Below are 13804 nucleotides of genomic sequence, written 5' to 3'. Positions count from 1 at the left end.
ATTTAGACAGTGCAATTGATTCTACGCTTAATTGACGTACTCGTGAATCAATTGTGATTATTCCTTTACGAATATCGTTGCGTAGATAAATTGGTATTTCATTAAGAACCCGACTTGAGTCTTCGTTGACATCTAATGATGGTCGGGTGTCAGAGAAATTCTACATTCTTCAAGTTTTAGGTTATCTTGTTCTCACGATGAGACCATGCGTCGAGCAGTATGCATTCAACTTACGAAATTACCTTATAGATTCATCTATTCAAAACACCGTAACGCCATTTATGCTGATAACCCCAAATTACAAACTCAAACATCAAGTAACCTCCAAAACCAATCTTTGTCTACAATCGTGACTCCTGCCTTCATGGCCAACGCGCTTTCTTTGCGTGAAAATCCGTCGAGGTACGCTATGTCCCATTTCCTACTTGGCAGCATCCGCTCCACACTGGCTTCCGCACTAGTACCAATAGTGTATGTTGTTTCGACAGATATAGACCACTGTGCGCATACAAACTGCGCGGTCTCGGTCTTCGCAATCGATTCGATCATCTTCACGTCGCTCGTGAACGCAACCACATCTGGCCCCATCATCAAGATGAGAGACACAAGTGACTTTCAAAGTCAGCTTTGCAAATTTAAAATCAAAACTAAATCACTTACAGTATCTGTCGTCCCAGCTTTGCGTACTAAAATCAATTGCTTTCCTGCTAACGGTTTCTCTCGTAATCTGTATGCATCCCATAAACTAGACATTCTGTACACTGCTATATCAAACGCTGGTAATGCCTGACGAACAACATATTTTGTCCAATTTCGGATCCGGCCCTCTCTGGACGACTGTACCAAAAATGCTTTAGACAAGCAAGGCCATCCCAGCGCAACAGCTTCCAGCACTTTCGGCTTTCGTGACACAGACTCGGAAATCACTGCTGCAAACCGAAGATCTTTCATCTCGGTCTCTCGCGCGATCAATTTCATGCCTCGACCAATACCATCAATTCCGGTTTCAAACAAATCGATAAATCCGTTCGTCAAATACCATCCCCCGTTCCTCACAATCAGCCCTTCTAGTTCGCCACGTTCTTTTTCTTCGTAACCGCTTAATGTAAACGCGAACTCGGAAAAAACACCCCTATTCCTGCCTTTGAGTATCCCATTCTTGGTCACGCTCTTCCCAGCAGGCGATACTTGTGATTTCACTGGAGACACCCCAAAAATAGACGTAGGAGTCCGCGTCCGCATTCGTGCATCATCTTCACTCGCAGCGCTGCTCACTCGAGTATGTCCCTCGATTTGAAACCCCAGCGCAGCAGGTGTAAATTTCTTGCTTTTACTAAATGCCGGCCATAAGGCTTTGGGAATATACAGTTTCCCAATTGCAATACGGTATTCCTCATTCGCTCCAACTGCACGCACGACTGCAACATTCATCCTCTTGCACGTAATAAGACTTTTCAACCCAGAATTTAGTTCAAATCCTACAATCTGATATGAGTTTGGGCGCATGCCACTTACGTCAATCTTGACCACGTCATCAACCGCCAAATCCAATGGATACAGTGTCTCGGCACTTACACTCCCGACGACGTCGTCGTCAAATAACACGTTAATCGTCCCATCCGATGTCGATCGCTCGGAATCAACAATGCAGGGATAATAGCCTGCTCTTAGCCCACCCCAAAATGCTAAAGCACTAATCTTATCATTGTAATTTTCTGCAGTAAACTCCATGCTCTCATCCGCACCCTTCTCGTGGAAATTCGTTTTATGACTTAGAATTTGTACTTCAACATGTGGAAAGCTACTATTGTTGATTGGAGTCCTCGGTCCTTCAATCGCAATCGGTGTAGCGCTCTTCTTCTTCCGTCCTATCTTCTTTAAAGCTTGACCTTTTCGAAGCGATCCGCCGCCAGCTGGCGCAGTTGACGGCACTGTTGATCCCGAGTTATGCAACGACGGCTGTCTACCCGCCGATACTGGTATAACTTCAGCCTTCATCGTTTTCTGTCGCTTAGGACTTGCAACAACGTCTAACTCGTCTGACGAGCTATCACTCGTGTTTTCCTCATGAGTTGGTAGCAGGTTTGAGTGCTTGTGAAATGGTGTTTTTCGTGGCTCACTAGAAGGAACATTAATGATTTGGGTCGAATACGACTTCTTAGATCGCAAACCAGTCAGAATCGGTGAGCTCTCCTCTTCCGAGTCGCGAATCACGCTGTGGTCTGATATCTGCTTTCTACCATCTGTCCGAGGCACCTGAACAAAGGGCGACGGTTGCACATCCCAAGCAGCTGAAGGTTTTTGCCTAGTCGCTGTTGCCGGGGTTTCTTCCTGAACCGCATGCACTATCTGATCGGGTAAATTTTCGACTTCCAGCACTTTCGTTGGACCTCGCAACCGTTCAAGTGCTTGCCGAGACTGCTTTACGCGAAGCTGTCCTGACTTGAACTCGTTATCGTAAAAATCGTCCATCACAGCTTGCTGTGTCATGAGCTTTTTTCGTCGCTCTTGTGATTGTGCAAATGGTATGTATATCTTTGGCGTGGACGCCGTTGGAGTTGGGGTAATTGGCGGCTCGACTTCTGGCGTCATTACAAACAGGTCACCCAGGTTCATCTTCTCAATCTCATGTTGATTCTTATACACCTCTACTACCGGTGATGCCGAGTCTGGTACAATAAGCTGTGTTGAGTCGTCAATTAATTGTGTAGCCGCTAACTGTGTACTGCTCGCAATCGGCTGCGTTTGCGTGTAGTCAATCTGCTGTGTCGGCGCCCATCGGTTATCGTCCAGTTCGTCGCTTACATATTCATGTTCAACCACAGGCTGTGTAGATTGCGTCGCCCTGACTTGCAGTTCGGCTGTGTCTTGACTCGGCAAGATTGGCGACACAGATACTGGATTCTGTTCTGTCTGCGTTTGTGAATATTTCAAGGTCGACATTTGAAGCTGATCTTCACCAGCTGTTCTCTCATCTGTATTCTTTGTGCTTTCTGTCTCGTCCTCGTTCGAATCGCTGTCACTATCCTTATCTGACTCATCATTGTTGGCTTCGATAGAATCGTCTCCCATCTGCTTCTATTTCCACGGTCAGTACAGCCAAACCGAGTCACTAAAGTGCTTACAGATACATCCTCCAAATAACCTCGTTTCAAATCAGCAATTTCCAGTGAGTCCACAATCATTCCGTCCCCTTACTGCATGCATTGACTTCGTTTTTCGGCTTACAGGCCTCCAAAATATCAAGTCATTGATCGTGCGGCTCAAATGTGCATAGTACAACCCCCTTGAACGTATATTTAAGGGTAAGGGCAGAAATTTGTAGAAGCGTTGGGAATTTCCACCATAGTGACAAGGTACGGCGACTGTGCAGACGTATGGCGCGTACCTGTTCCGAGATGGCCGAAGTACTCTGAAATTCCGAGTTCACCACAACGCACAGCGCTTACAAAAAGTCTCGGAACCGTGTTCGACGCGTTCAATGAACTGGTTGTAATCTGAATATTAGACTTTCATAGCACACTCGCTGGGATCTGTTCGGTTCCAGACGCACTATTCTACTAAATTAAGGTGAAAGCTCCGAGAGCTGGCTAATTTTATTCACCGTGTGGTTCTTTCTTGTATCCCAACTTCTCGTTTTTGCTTTTGTTTTTGCATATCTACGCCATACAGAGGCGGGAATTTTGTACTATAGTAAATTACAGCGGCAGTTCTTTGGTACGGAACGGACCGCGTCAGAAAAGCAAGCAGCATCAGCAGGTACTATGCAGCCGGCAGAGAGTCACAAGGAGGTTTGTGCAATTCGATAGCCCAGACTCAGTGTGGATTAACAGATTTTAGGCCGGCAATGTTCTTTTTAGTCATGAGGACTATGAAGGTGCTATAAAGGTAAGTCATCAAAGGTCGCCATGCAGAGTATACTGACGTTATTAGGAATATACTCAGGCGTATGTTTTACTCATATAGTCTTCTCCGGCACGTAATAACTGTCGTACAGTATTATTCAGGATTCCTCGAATGCGGCATATTTCACAAATGTCAGTTATATTGCTGCTGTACGGCTAGATCATCTTTGCTGACTTTTTGATGTAGAGAGCGCTATGCCGTCTACGACTACATCGATATGAAGACGCTTTAAGTGATTGTCAAAAGGCACTTGAATTGAATCCTGAATCAAGTAAGTGTTCTTAATTTTAGAATCTGTCTGGAATGCTAATGAGTCCCAGTGAAAGGTCATTTTTTTGTATGTGGTTAGGTCTTAGATGTCGATTAGTCTTAACAAGTCACAGAAAGCACAGTCATTACTAGCGTTGGAGCGCCCGAATGAGGCTTTGCGGTCAAGCAAGTTGGCTTACGAGCTGGCGCTTTCCCAGAAATCGCCTTCAACCTCCGCAATCGCTCAAACCGTTCTTAATGCTAAGAAACAGCGGTGGGAGGTCCAGGAGCAGCGACGGATAGAAAAAGAGGGACAACTGCTGTTTGAGCTCAAAGATTTGCTGTACACTGAGTACGCAAGAAAACTGGAAGAAGCAAATGCCAACCCGGATGCTATTGAGAGTGAGAAGCAAGATAACAAGGAATTTTATGAATACGAACGGGATGAAAAACTCAGTCAGCTACAACAGACCTTTGAACGATCTGATGCCAAATACAAGAAACGCGAAGTGCCGGACTACTTGATTGATCCAATCTCATTCAACATATTCTTTGGTATGTAAGAATGTTCTATTTGCTTTGTGTTTTTCGCTTACAATCTAGATCCTGTCGTGAGCAAGTCTGGTCAGTCATTTGAAAGATCGGTGATTTTAGATCACCTGAAATTACATGCTTTTGATCCATTTACGAGAGAGCATCTTGAGCCGTCGCAGTTGAGGCCAAATCTTGCCTTGAAGGCTGCTGCTGAAGTATGTTGATCAGTGTGCCATTAAACGCAAGACTAACTTCTCTCCTAGGAATTTTTACTAGAAAATGGTTGGGCAGTGGATTACTAAGTTCCTTAATTTAGTCCGATGGCCGATCACTTCACTTCATGCCAAAAAGTCGTTGCTTTTTTTGCCTTACTTTTATTATTTTTCTGCCTAGTTATTTGTATCACCTTGTATCTTGCATTTTGGAGTATGGTTGTGTGATATATTTGTTAATAACTTCTGATTATTATTATTATTATTTTTTAATTTATTTGGATTTAGATTTAGTGCGTTGTCCATTGTGAATAGTGAATAGTGAAAACAAATTTTATTTGATTTTAGTTTTATGGACACTTGAACTAAATTGAGGTTTGTTTTTGGTGTTGACAGTTCGCTGATCTGTTTAACCTGCATAGAATCTGACCTAAGCATGGTAAATTTTGGTTTTGTAATGTGAGTGTGTATTCAAAAGTGGTCAAAAAAGCCGGTTCTGAAAGTGATGTAAATTTTACGTACTAAGAATATCCAGCTCTCTTTATCATACAGAGTTCGTATACAGTATAGCGTGATCTTTCGTCAGACAGTCAGTCATAGACAACATATTTCTTAAATTTTTATTTCCTGAATTTCATTGTAGTTTTACTTACTGTAAATAAAGTTAGCAGATCACAAGCTAACTGAGTCTAATTGGAGTCTAGTTGAATCTTAAATACCCCAACCCTTAAAAGAGAAAGATATGACTGCATGCTTTCCCCATGTATCCTCTCCCACCGTACAGTGTTTCGGTGTTCTCGCTGGAGATGTTTTATGCATTCTTTAATGGAGTCAGTTAGTTATAAGATTCTGTCCGCAGATGTTTACAAAATTTTAAATATTTATCTACCGTGATTATATCAATCATGCAAGTGATCGTTTGTGTAAAGCTTGTGTTCATTGGGTTGTTGCTGTAATCAGGCTCTCTCCCTCCATTATGTGCTAGAGACTTCTCAAAGCTGCGGCTTATAGTTTTTGGCTGTCGAAAATGTTGACCCTTCTTTTCTTAAGAGCGCTGTATAAAAGTTGGAACTACTCGGTTGTTGAAGTAACCCCTAAGATGATGCACTTGCAACGTTTGTTCCAATGAAGATATGCGTACAACAAATAAACTGTGGGTTATGACAGCCTAAATCATGATTTGTTTTGTTTAACTTAAAATTGTTCTGATCCAGCAAACAAAAGTAGTTTTTGAGTAATCGTGGTCACAACGCGTAATCCTGTACTAAATAATAACCATAACCTGCTGTGAGTCGTACACCTAGGTATTTCGCGCTCCCTTAATTGGCAGGATCACATTCAAAATCAACGACACCTCGGATATGCTTAATCGATTGCACAACTTTGAACAGCTTATCAACAAAGTGTGATCCGGTGCAAACTCTGCCTGATGTGAGATCCAATAATGACTTTACGAAGTAGCAAAGTGATTCAGCAGAAGATCGAGCAGACGGACTGCCATTGAAGTCTCGACACGGTAAAGTAATATTCAGATATCCTGATAGGCACTAATATGAATCCTCTACTTTATTAGATCAGACCGAGCTCTTCGAGTTTGTGTGAGTGAATGTCTATTATCTGCAGTATCTGTAAAACAAGCTGTTCTATATCATTAGCTCAAAATTGACACAAATTGTATAGAAATAGCCGTTGTTTTGACTGCCAGCATTCATACATAAATCTCACTACAATTATCAATAGAGTGCCTTCTAGGCGTCCAGAGGATTACAGACAACTGACAGAATCAGACAGAATACAGTACAGACCAAGCAAGCGCCATTTCAACACGCCACCACTACAACCATCGTAACATTTCATATATAGAGATAAATTACATGCCTTATTCTTGCGAGTGAATTTTATCGAATTCGTCAAATTCAATAATTATAGGCAAACGATAGTATCACCGAACCGCGCGCATGTGAGAAAAGTGCGAAATTGTCACATAATTCCATATAATCACTTAATTCAGGGTAAGGGCCACTATTAACGACCGAAGCAGTTCAAGTTTTAGCTACAAACTGCAAATATCGACGTGACTGGATTCGATTCGAACGACCGATAATCACCCTAAAATTTCGTCTCTTTTTGCATTCAACGCAAACATAAGGGTTAGGGCATATTTTTGATTTTACTAAGTCGACGACGACCACAACCGCATTTACGAACAGTTGCGGCCATACCTGGTAGAAAACACTGTTCCCCGTCCGATCAACCCTCGTGAACCTACTATAGGCCTACTCAGTACTGCGGCAGGAGACCACGCTGGAATCGTAGGTGCTGCAATTACTCTTTTTTCTTTCCTTTTTTTCATCCCGGCGGTTGATATTCAATAACTTTTTTCCACCGTACGCGGTTGGCATTTTGCTTATTTTGACCGTTGTTTATTGTGTGGAATTCGTAGGCTCGCGTTGATTTACATAATGCCGTTGTTTCACTCTGTATCATTCTGTGTCGTCTGCGCTGTGGGACTGGTAAATTGTTCTGCTCCACTCTAAGCTTCTTTACTACTCCTTTTGTACTCCTTTTGATGATGCTTAAGACCTGCATGCTTATACCTTGGCTGTATGTTTCCGCTGTTTGATTGCCCGTGCTTTAGAACAAACACGTTTGGTCTATTGGCGTTTTTAATATCCGCTTGTTTGCAGATGACGATGCTTTTTTGACTTTTCTACGATACTTATCATTCTTAGCAGTTGTTTTCGAGCGCACAATTATCTAGTGTTGCATGTGCCTATGAATACCAAGAGTATATGGACAGATTTGCATTGGCTTGTTATTCTCGCTGTCAGAAGTAGAAATCTTAACTTGCACAAACTAGCTATGACTATCTCTTTTAAATGACTAAATCTTTGAACATTTATTTATACAGTAGTGCAAACTGATTGATGCAACTAGAACTGAACGCCGGAACCCATAAAACAAATACGTCTATGACCTGTGAAATGTAGAAACTTAAGCAGTATCGTACCCGCCGGCTTCAACAGCTTTGCGAAACTCATTTTCAATATGATCGCACAAGTCGACCAGATCATCAAGTCCTTTCTCGAGTGCCTGGACAGCTGTGATTTCACCTGTGTTGTTAGTCGCCAATACTAGATAAGCCACGACGTCGGTTCTTACCGTAGGTCTGGATGCGAAGATTCATTGCCGCTTCTGATGGATGTGGAATAGAGTAACCACAAAACTCAACGTCAGGACTTCAAAAATTAGTACATTATTGCGAAGTGTGTTGCTTGACGTACTTTTTCATGATAGCATATCGTAAAGCATTTCCCAAAGTATGGTCCTCTTGTAATATCCTGAACGAGGCTGCAGTTCCGTCCTCTGAAGCACCTGGTAGCTAAAAATAAGTTGGAACTAGACAACAGATAACAGAAACAGGATCTTACTATTTGTATTTTGTTTGGGTCGATGGCTGGAGTGTACTCAGGCTCATCATCAACCATTTCCTGATCGTTAAGCTCAGTCTTTGCAGGTGCGACAGCCTCAACTTCCATTGCAGTAGTAGTATCGGCCATATCTGCTAAATTCCAGTCAATTTCTCCGGTGAAAAGCTGAGATGCAGGGTATTTGAGCTAGAGTGTACGAGATAAATACAAAAGGCACAGCTGAACAAACAATTTTTATGCGTTGTATAGTGCAACAGTCAAAATTTTGAGCCGCATCAAAGATTTTACCGGTGTCAAAGTCCCAAACGGTACAAAATATTATTTGTATTATTTGTAGCAATTTAAGAACAAATTACTTTGGTTTTTAACGTTGAATAGAGAGATACGTGTAGAGAAACTTACAAGGAAACATCAGAGAAAGTTATGGCGTCTGCTACAAGAGTTAACACTCTTGTTCTTGATGCCGGTCCTCTCATCACTAACGGCCACTCTACCTTGGCTGGTTTGGCCGAAGAATTCTTTACAACTCCGTCTGTCCAAAGCGAAATTCGAGATGAACGTGCTCGTCAAAATCTATTGCTGTGGGGAGAAAAGTTGAAAGTACGACAGCCGTTGCCAAAGTACTTTCAAATTGGTAAGAAGATAACCTGTATAACAATAAAATCTAATGTGATCAAGTGTCCGAATTTGCAAAAAAGACAGGAGATTACGGCGTTCTAAGTGTCACTGACTTGCAAATTCTTGCACTGACTTACGAGCTCGAGTGCGAGAAAAACGGTGGAGACTGGAGACTACGAAAGGCACCTGGCCAGGCTAAGATCAATGGCCCTAGCCCATCTGCGTCAAAGAAGAGTGAACCAAAACCAGAAGGAAAGAATTCAGAAACAGCGATTGAACAAGAGAAAACTACCACCAGTATTACACAAGACGTTGAAAAGCTTTCTCTGGTGTCATATGAGCCTGATGAGCCAGATATTGCAAATGATAGCATAATGGGCGAAGATGAGTCGGCGATGCCCGTTGCAACTCCAGATGAGCCCACCGAGGTAGAAGATGATGGTTGGAGTACAGTAGCGCAGAAACAAAAGCCTAGGTCACAGAAAAGGCAATTCAAGAATCGAACAAAGAAACCAATTGACAATAAAAAGGAAGTTCAGTCTGCAGTCCGGCCGATTACAGCGGCACCTGAACCAGCAGCGCAGACCTTTACTGCAGACCCAGAGCGTATAAAGGAGTTGCCAGCAGATGAGCGGCCGGTTACCCCTGACGATCCGGTACCGGTTGCGTACGATAATGCAGACGAGTTTGACGAAGAGGAAGACGACGGTGAAGGCTGGATCACTCCTGATAATCTTGAAAATCAACAGATTTTGGACGGAACGCTTGAGACTGTGAAGAAAAACGGCACTGAGGAGCAGGCTAAAGTCTTGAAGGTTGGTATGGCCTCCGGTGACTTTGCGATGCAGAACGTGGCTATGCAGATTGGCCTTAACGTGATCAACCCTCAATCAGGAAGCCAGATTCGAAAGATTAGAAGTTGGATGTTACGATGCCACGCTTGTTTTTTGCTTACAGCTCCTCCCACTGGTAATGTTCCTCGTCAATTTTGCCCTAGATGTGGAGGTGCTACTCTTCTTCGATGTACGGTCACTACGTCAGCCAGTACCGGCCAGCTACAAGTTCATTTAAAGAAAAACTTCCAGTGGACGCATAGGGGTGACCGGTATAGTCTGCCAAACCCTCAGGCCAAAAAGACAAGGAAGACAGGCGGCGAAGTGGAAGATACGGTGCTTCTAAGGTATGATTTTTAACGTTTATCTTCATGGCAACATAGTACTGATTAAAATAATAGAGAAGATCAGAAGGAGTATCTTAAGGCTGTCAAAAATGACGTCTGGCGCAAGCGTCATAATGAAAAGATGCTTGAAGAGTGGATTGGCGGTAGTGGCATCGACGCCATGGGGTCGCCGTTCGCGAGTGGATCTTACAAGCGTGACAACACGAAAACTGGTGTTAAGGTTGGCAAGGGAAGATATGTCAACGAACGCCGAAGACGCGTTTAAAGAGGTTGAGTTACAAAAGCATTTAAAAGTTTTGTGTAAGGCGTTTTTGCATGTTACCGAATTCAATGTTTTACAGCGATAAAAAATGATTTTAAGATTCTATTGTCTGTCTGTTGACATCTGGATCCATTTCGTAGTAACACTTTTTAACAAAAACGCCAAATCATCCCGTATCTTACAAAAAGTTACTTTCGTTCTAGCCCAAATTGTACTCAATACTTGGTAGGAGCTATCTCACATTAACAAACTACTTCATATACATCCGATACAAGTAACATACGCTGCTGCGTAAGAAGCAATCCGTATCTCTTCTTGAGTGTAACTCTCTGTCTGGAATACTTGTCATCTGGGGAAAATCTGGCAGGGTGCGCGGACTTGGTGATAACACCGGTAGCAGTGATCTTCTTAAGCGTATATATCCGCTTTCCATCGGCAGACTCAGTGTACATCAAGTGCATTTTGAAATATTACTTGACAAGTAGAGTGAACTAGGCTGTGATGATCGATTTCTCGAGTCTCCCAAAATGATAAAAAAAAAATTATGAATTCAAAGGAGTAAATCACGTGACGTAATTTGTCAAACACGTGACGTCGTATTCGGGTAAGTACGAATGCGAGTTGCGAACATACCTGTTCTTCACATGTGCAAGGCGTTTAAGTTGCGTGTAAGCATTTGAAGCTACACATCAGCATAATAACTGCTACTACTACGAACAATTTACGCGTCTGAGTTCAATTGTCAGTGTTGAGGAACAGTAGCTTCAATTAGACAGGGAACCATCTTGTTAGCGTCGCGTCTTAGATAAACTGTCCTTATTGAAAGCATAATTGCCTTATTTACTTGTTGAAGTCATATGTTGTAGCATGTCACGACCAGTCACAGTTCGGCCATTGCCCTCAGAGCAGCATAATTTACCACGTACAGACCCTGAACGATGGAGACTGAACAGCGACAAAGTTGGGCGTCTAGCATGGTCTTATTTGAAGGATGACGAAGAAGCAAAAAAGAGACCGCAAAAACCGTACGAGCGATACGTTATGGGACTTGAGACTGTGGGTTTATGAGCAATGTACACTGGAATTTGACTAATGCAATCTACAGGGCCTGCCCATATTTATAAAAACAACGAAGCCACTCGATGCTGCACTTAACGGTCTTCGATTCTACAAGGAAATGCAAATGGAGGAAGGCTTTTGGCCATGCAGATATGGCGGGCCAATGTTTATGTTGATCGGTGTTGTCACCGCGTGTTACATCAGTAAAACGCCTATACCTGAGGAATGGAAAATTGAAGTCACTCGGTACCTTGTCAACACAGCTCATCCGCTTGATGGCGGTTGGGGTCTGCACTCGGAAGATAAAAGTACTGTATTTGGTACTTCATGCAACTACGCGGTCTTGCGTTTATTAGGAATGCCGGCAGACCATCCCGTTGCGGCGAAAGCTCGAAACACTCTTCATAAGATGGGTGAGTGTCCCAGTATCTAAGGTAACTCGTTCTGACCGCGGTTTAGGAGGAGCTATTTTGGCTCCGCATTGGGGAAAAATCTTCTTGTCAGTGTTGAATTTGTATGATTGGGAGGGTGTTAATCCTGTTCCCCCCGATATGTGGTAAGAACTCGTGCTCATAAATGTTATGCGCCGATTTTAAACACTCCAGGTTATTACCCGAATGGCTGCCATTTCATCCCGGAAAATGGTGGGTTCACACAAGACAAGTGTACCTTCCAATGGGATATCTTTATGACGAGAGAGTGAAAGCGCCGCTCAATCCTCTATTGGAGTCTTTACGGCAAGAGTTGTATACTAAACCGTACGACAACATTGATTTTACAAAGCACAGAAATACAATTTCTCCTATTGATACTTATTATCCTCACTCGGCTTTACTAAACTTTGCCAACGTCGGCCTCAAGATTTTCGAGAAGTGGGCCAGACCAGACTGGCTTAGACAGCGAGCCAAAGCGAAAGTTCTTGAACTCATCGACAAGGAACTGGCAAACACAAAATACGCTTGCCTTGCACCGGTTAACTTTGCGTTGAACATGATGGTGGTGTATTGGAACGAAGGTGCCGACTCCAAAAATTTTCTGGGCTTGAAAGACAGACTGCCAGATATTATGTACATCAGTGAAGACGGAATGCTGGCCACAGGTACCAACGGTGTGCAGTGCTGGGATGTCAGTTTTGCGATGCAAACTATATGTTCTATAGGTGCCGCCGAGCTTCCTGAATTTCACGACACGGTTAAGAAAGGTCTAAAATTTCTGGACAATTGCCAATTTACCACAAATTGCTTGCCTGGATGCTATCGAGACGACAGACTCGGATGTTTTCCCTTCTCGACCCAAGATCAAGGATATACGGTTAGCGACTGTACTGCCGAAGCATTGAAGGCGATTCTGATGGTTCAAAAGTTGTCGTACGTAGCGACAGATAAAGTCTAGAAGACAGGGCTGACTGACCAGGTATACTGACACAGTTGTTTCAGATGAACGTTTGTATCCTGCAATCGATGTGCTTCTAAGTCTGCAAAACCTTGGATCGTTTTCGTTTGGAAGTTTTGCATCATACGAACTGATCAGAGCGACACCACTTTTGGAATTGCTTAACCCGGCTGAAGTTTTCGGTAATATAATGGTTGAATATCCCTACGTCGAGTGTTCAGATTCAGTTGTCATTGGATTATCTTACTTCAGAGATCACTCTTCGTACCGAACGGCCGAAGTGAAAGAAGCTATTAATAAAGCTATCCAGTTCATCAAATCCTCGCAGGATGTGCACGGAGGATGGTACGGAGCGTGGGGCATATGTTACACATATGCTGGAATGTTTGCTATCGAAGCATTATCATATCAAGGAGAATTATACAGTAACAGTGAGGAGGTACGGAAGGGTTGCAATTTTTTAGTGAAGCACCAAGAAGCTGATGGTGGCTGGGGCGAAAGTTATCGGGTATACTTCGTCGGTTCTGAATGCGAAGACAATGTGCTAATACAAGTAGTCATGTGAAACAGTAACGTACGTTCCGCACGAGCGTACTCAAGTGGTCAACACTGCTTGGGCCTGTCTTGCACTCATGCTTGCAGAATATCCAGATACCGAAGTCATCAAACGAGGTCTCAAACTTTTATTAGATCGTCAACAGCCTAATGGTGAATGGAAACAAGAAGGTATCGAAGGCGTTTTCAACCGAAGCTGGTAAGTACATATTAAACAGGCTTGTGGTGAATACAGCTGATTGAGATGTAGCATGATTGAGTATCCAAACTACAAGTTCAACTTCCCGATTAAGGCGCTCGGAATGTATGCAAAGCGTTATTCCAACGACCCTCTGTAAAATTTAGCTGGATAGTATAGTACAATGAGTAGCTGTGTGTATATCATTATGGAGGTGGTAGTAGTAGC

At 43.0% G+C, this 13804-nt stretch overlaps 6 protein-coding genes across 6 annotated transcripts; 3 read left to right on the top strand and 3 right to left on the bottom strand.

The window, feature by feature from the left end:
- Positions 1-306: 306 nt before the first annotated feature.
- On the bottom strand, positions 307-3185 carry V1512DRAFT_251935 (uncharacterized protein; the record flags this gene model as incomplete). Its single annotated transcript, XM_066914692.1, has 3 exons — positions 307-612; positions 661-3078; positions 3126-3185. The coding sequence occupies 3 exons, from the start codon at positions 3183-3185 to the stop codon at positions 307-309; spliced, it is 2784 nt and encodes a 927-aa protein (XP_066773193.1).
- Positions 3186-3369: 184 nt separating this feature from the next.
- V1512DRAFT_259557 (uncharacterized protein) lies at positions 3370-5344 on the top strand. Its single transcript, XM_066915669.1, has 9 exons — positions 3370-3791; positions 3841-3888; positions 3934-3947; positions 3998-4037; positions 4093-4177; positions 4227-4243; positions 4290-4710; positions 4759-4904; positions 4953-5344. The coding sequence occupies exons 1-9, from the start codon at positions 3765-3767 to the stop codon at positions 4989-4991; spliced, it is 837 nt and encodes a 278-aa protein (XP_066773192.1). The 5' UTR covers positions 3370-3764; the 3' UTR covers positions 4992-5344.
- A 2346-nt stretch (positions 5345-7690) lies between these two features.
- On the bottom strand, positions 7691-8564 carry V1512DRAFT_221890 (DNA-directed RNA polymerase). The gene is made up of 4 exons (XM_066913728.1): positions 8333-8564; positions 8186-8283; positions 8064-8140; positions 7691-8014 (listed from the first exon to the last, which is right to left on the bottom strand). The coding sequence occupies exons 1-4, from the start codon at positions 8459-8461 to the stop codon at positions 7896-7898; spliced, it is 423 nt and encodes a 140-aa protein (XP_066773191.1). The 5' UTR covers positions 8462-8564; the 3' UTR covers positions 7691-7895.
- A 103-nt stretch (positions 8565-8667) lies between these two features.
- Positions 8668-10484, top strand: V1512DRAFT_259553 (Nin one binding Zn-ribbon like-domain-containing protein). Its single transcript, XM_066915668.1, has 3 exons — positions 8668-8966; positions 9011-10130; positions 10185-10484. Exons 1-3 carry the CDS (start codon positions 8756-8758, stop codon positions 10393-10395), a joined length of 1542 nt encoding a protein of 513 aa, XP_066773190.1. The 5' UTR covers positions 8668-8755; the 3' UTR covers positions 10396-10484.
- V1512DRAFT_235323 (H/ACA ribonucleoprotein complex subunit 3) lies at positions 10399-10895 on the bottom strand. Its single transcript, XM_066914086.1, has 2 exons — positions 10676-10895; positions 10399-10624 (listed from the first exon to the last, which is right to left on the bottom strand). Exons 1-2 carry the CDS (start codon positions 10851-10853, stop codon positions 10608-10610), a joined length of 195 nt encoding a protein of 64 aa, XP_066773189.1. The 5' UTR covers positions 10854-10895; the 3' UTR covers positions 10399-10607.
- Positions 10896-11042: 147 nt separating this feature from the next.
- Positions 11043-13783, top strand: V1512DRAFT_221881 (terpenoid cyclases/protein prenyltransferase alpha-alpha toroid). Its single transcript, XM_066913727.1, has 7 exons — positions 11043-11448; positions 11498-11864; positions 11911-12007; positions 12057-12818; positions 12865-13351; positions 13401-13597; positions 13649-13783. Exons 1-7 carry the CDS (start codon positions 11260-11262, stop codon positions 13734-13736), a joined length of 2187 nt encoding a protein of 728 aa, XP_066773188.1. The 5' UTR covers positions 11043-11259; the 3' UTR covers positions 13737-13783.
- The last annotated feature ends 21 nt before the right edge of the window (positions 13784-13804 follow it).

The sequence above is a fragment of the Lipomyces arxii genome (assembly GCF_038497795.1).
Source record: "Lipomyces arxii strain Phaff 12-163 unplaced genomic scaffold V1512scaffold_3, whole genome shotgun sequence".
In the NCBI taxonomy this organism is placed as follows: domain Eukaryota; kingdom Fungi; phylum Ascomycota; class Lipomycetes; order Lipomycetales; family Lipomycetaceae; genus Lipomyces; species Lipomyces arxii.
Note: the sequence above shows the minus strand (reverse complement) of the source record. Positions and strands in the feature narration are given on the sequence as shown.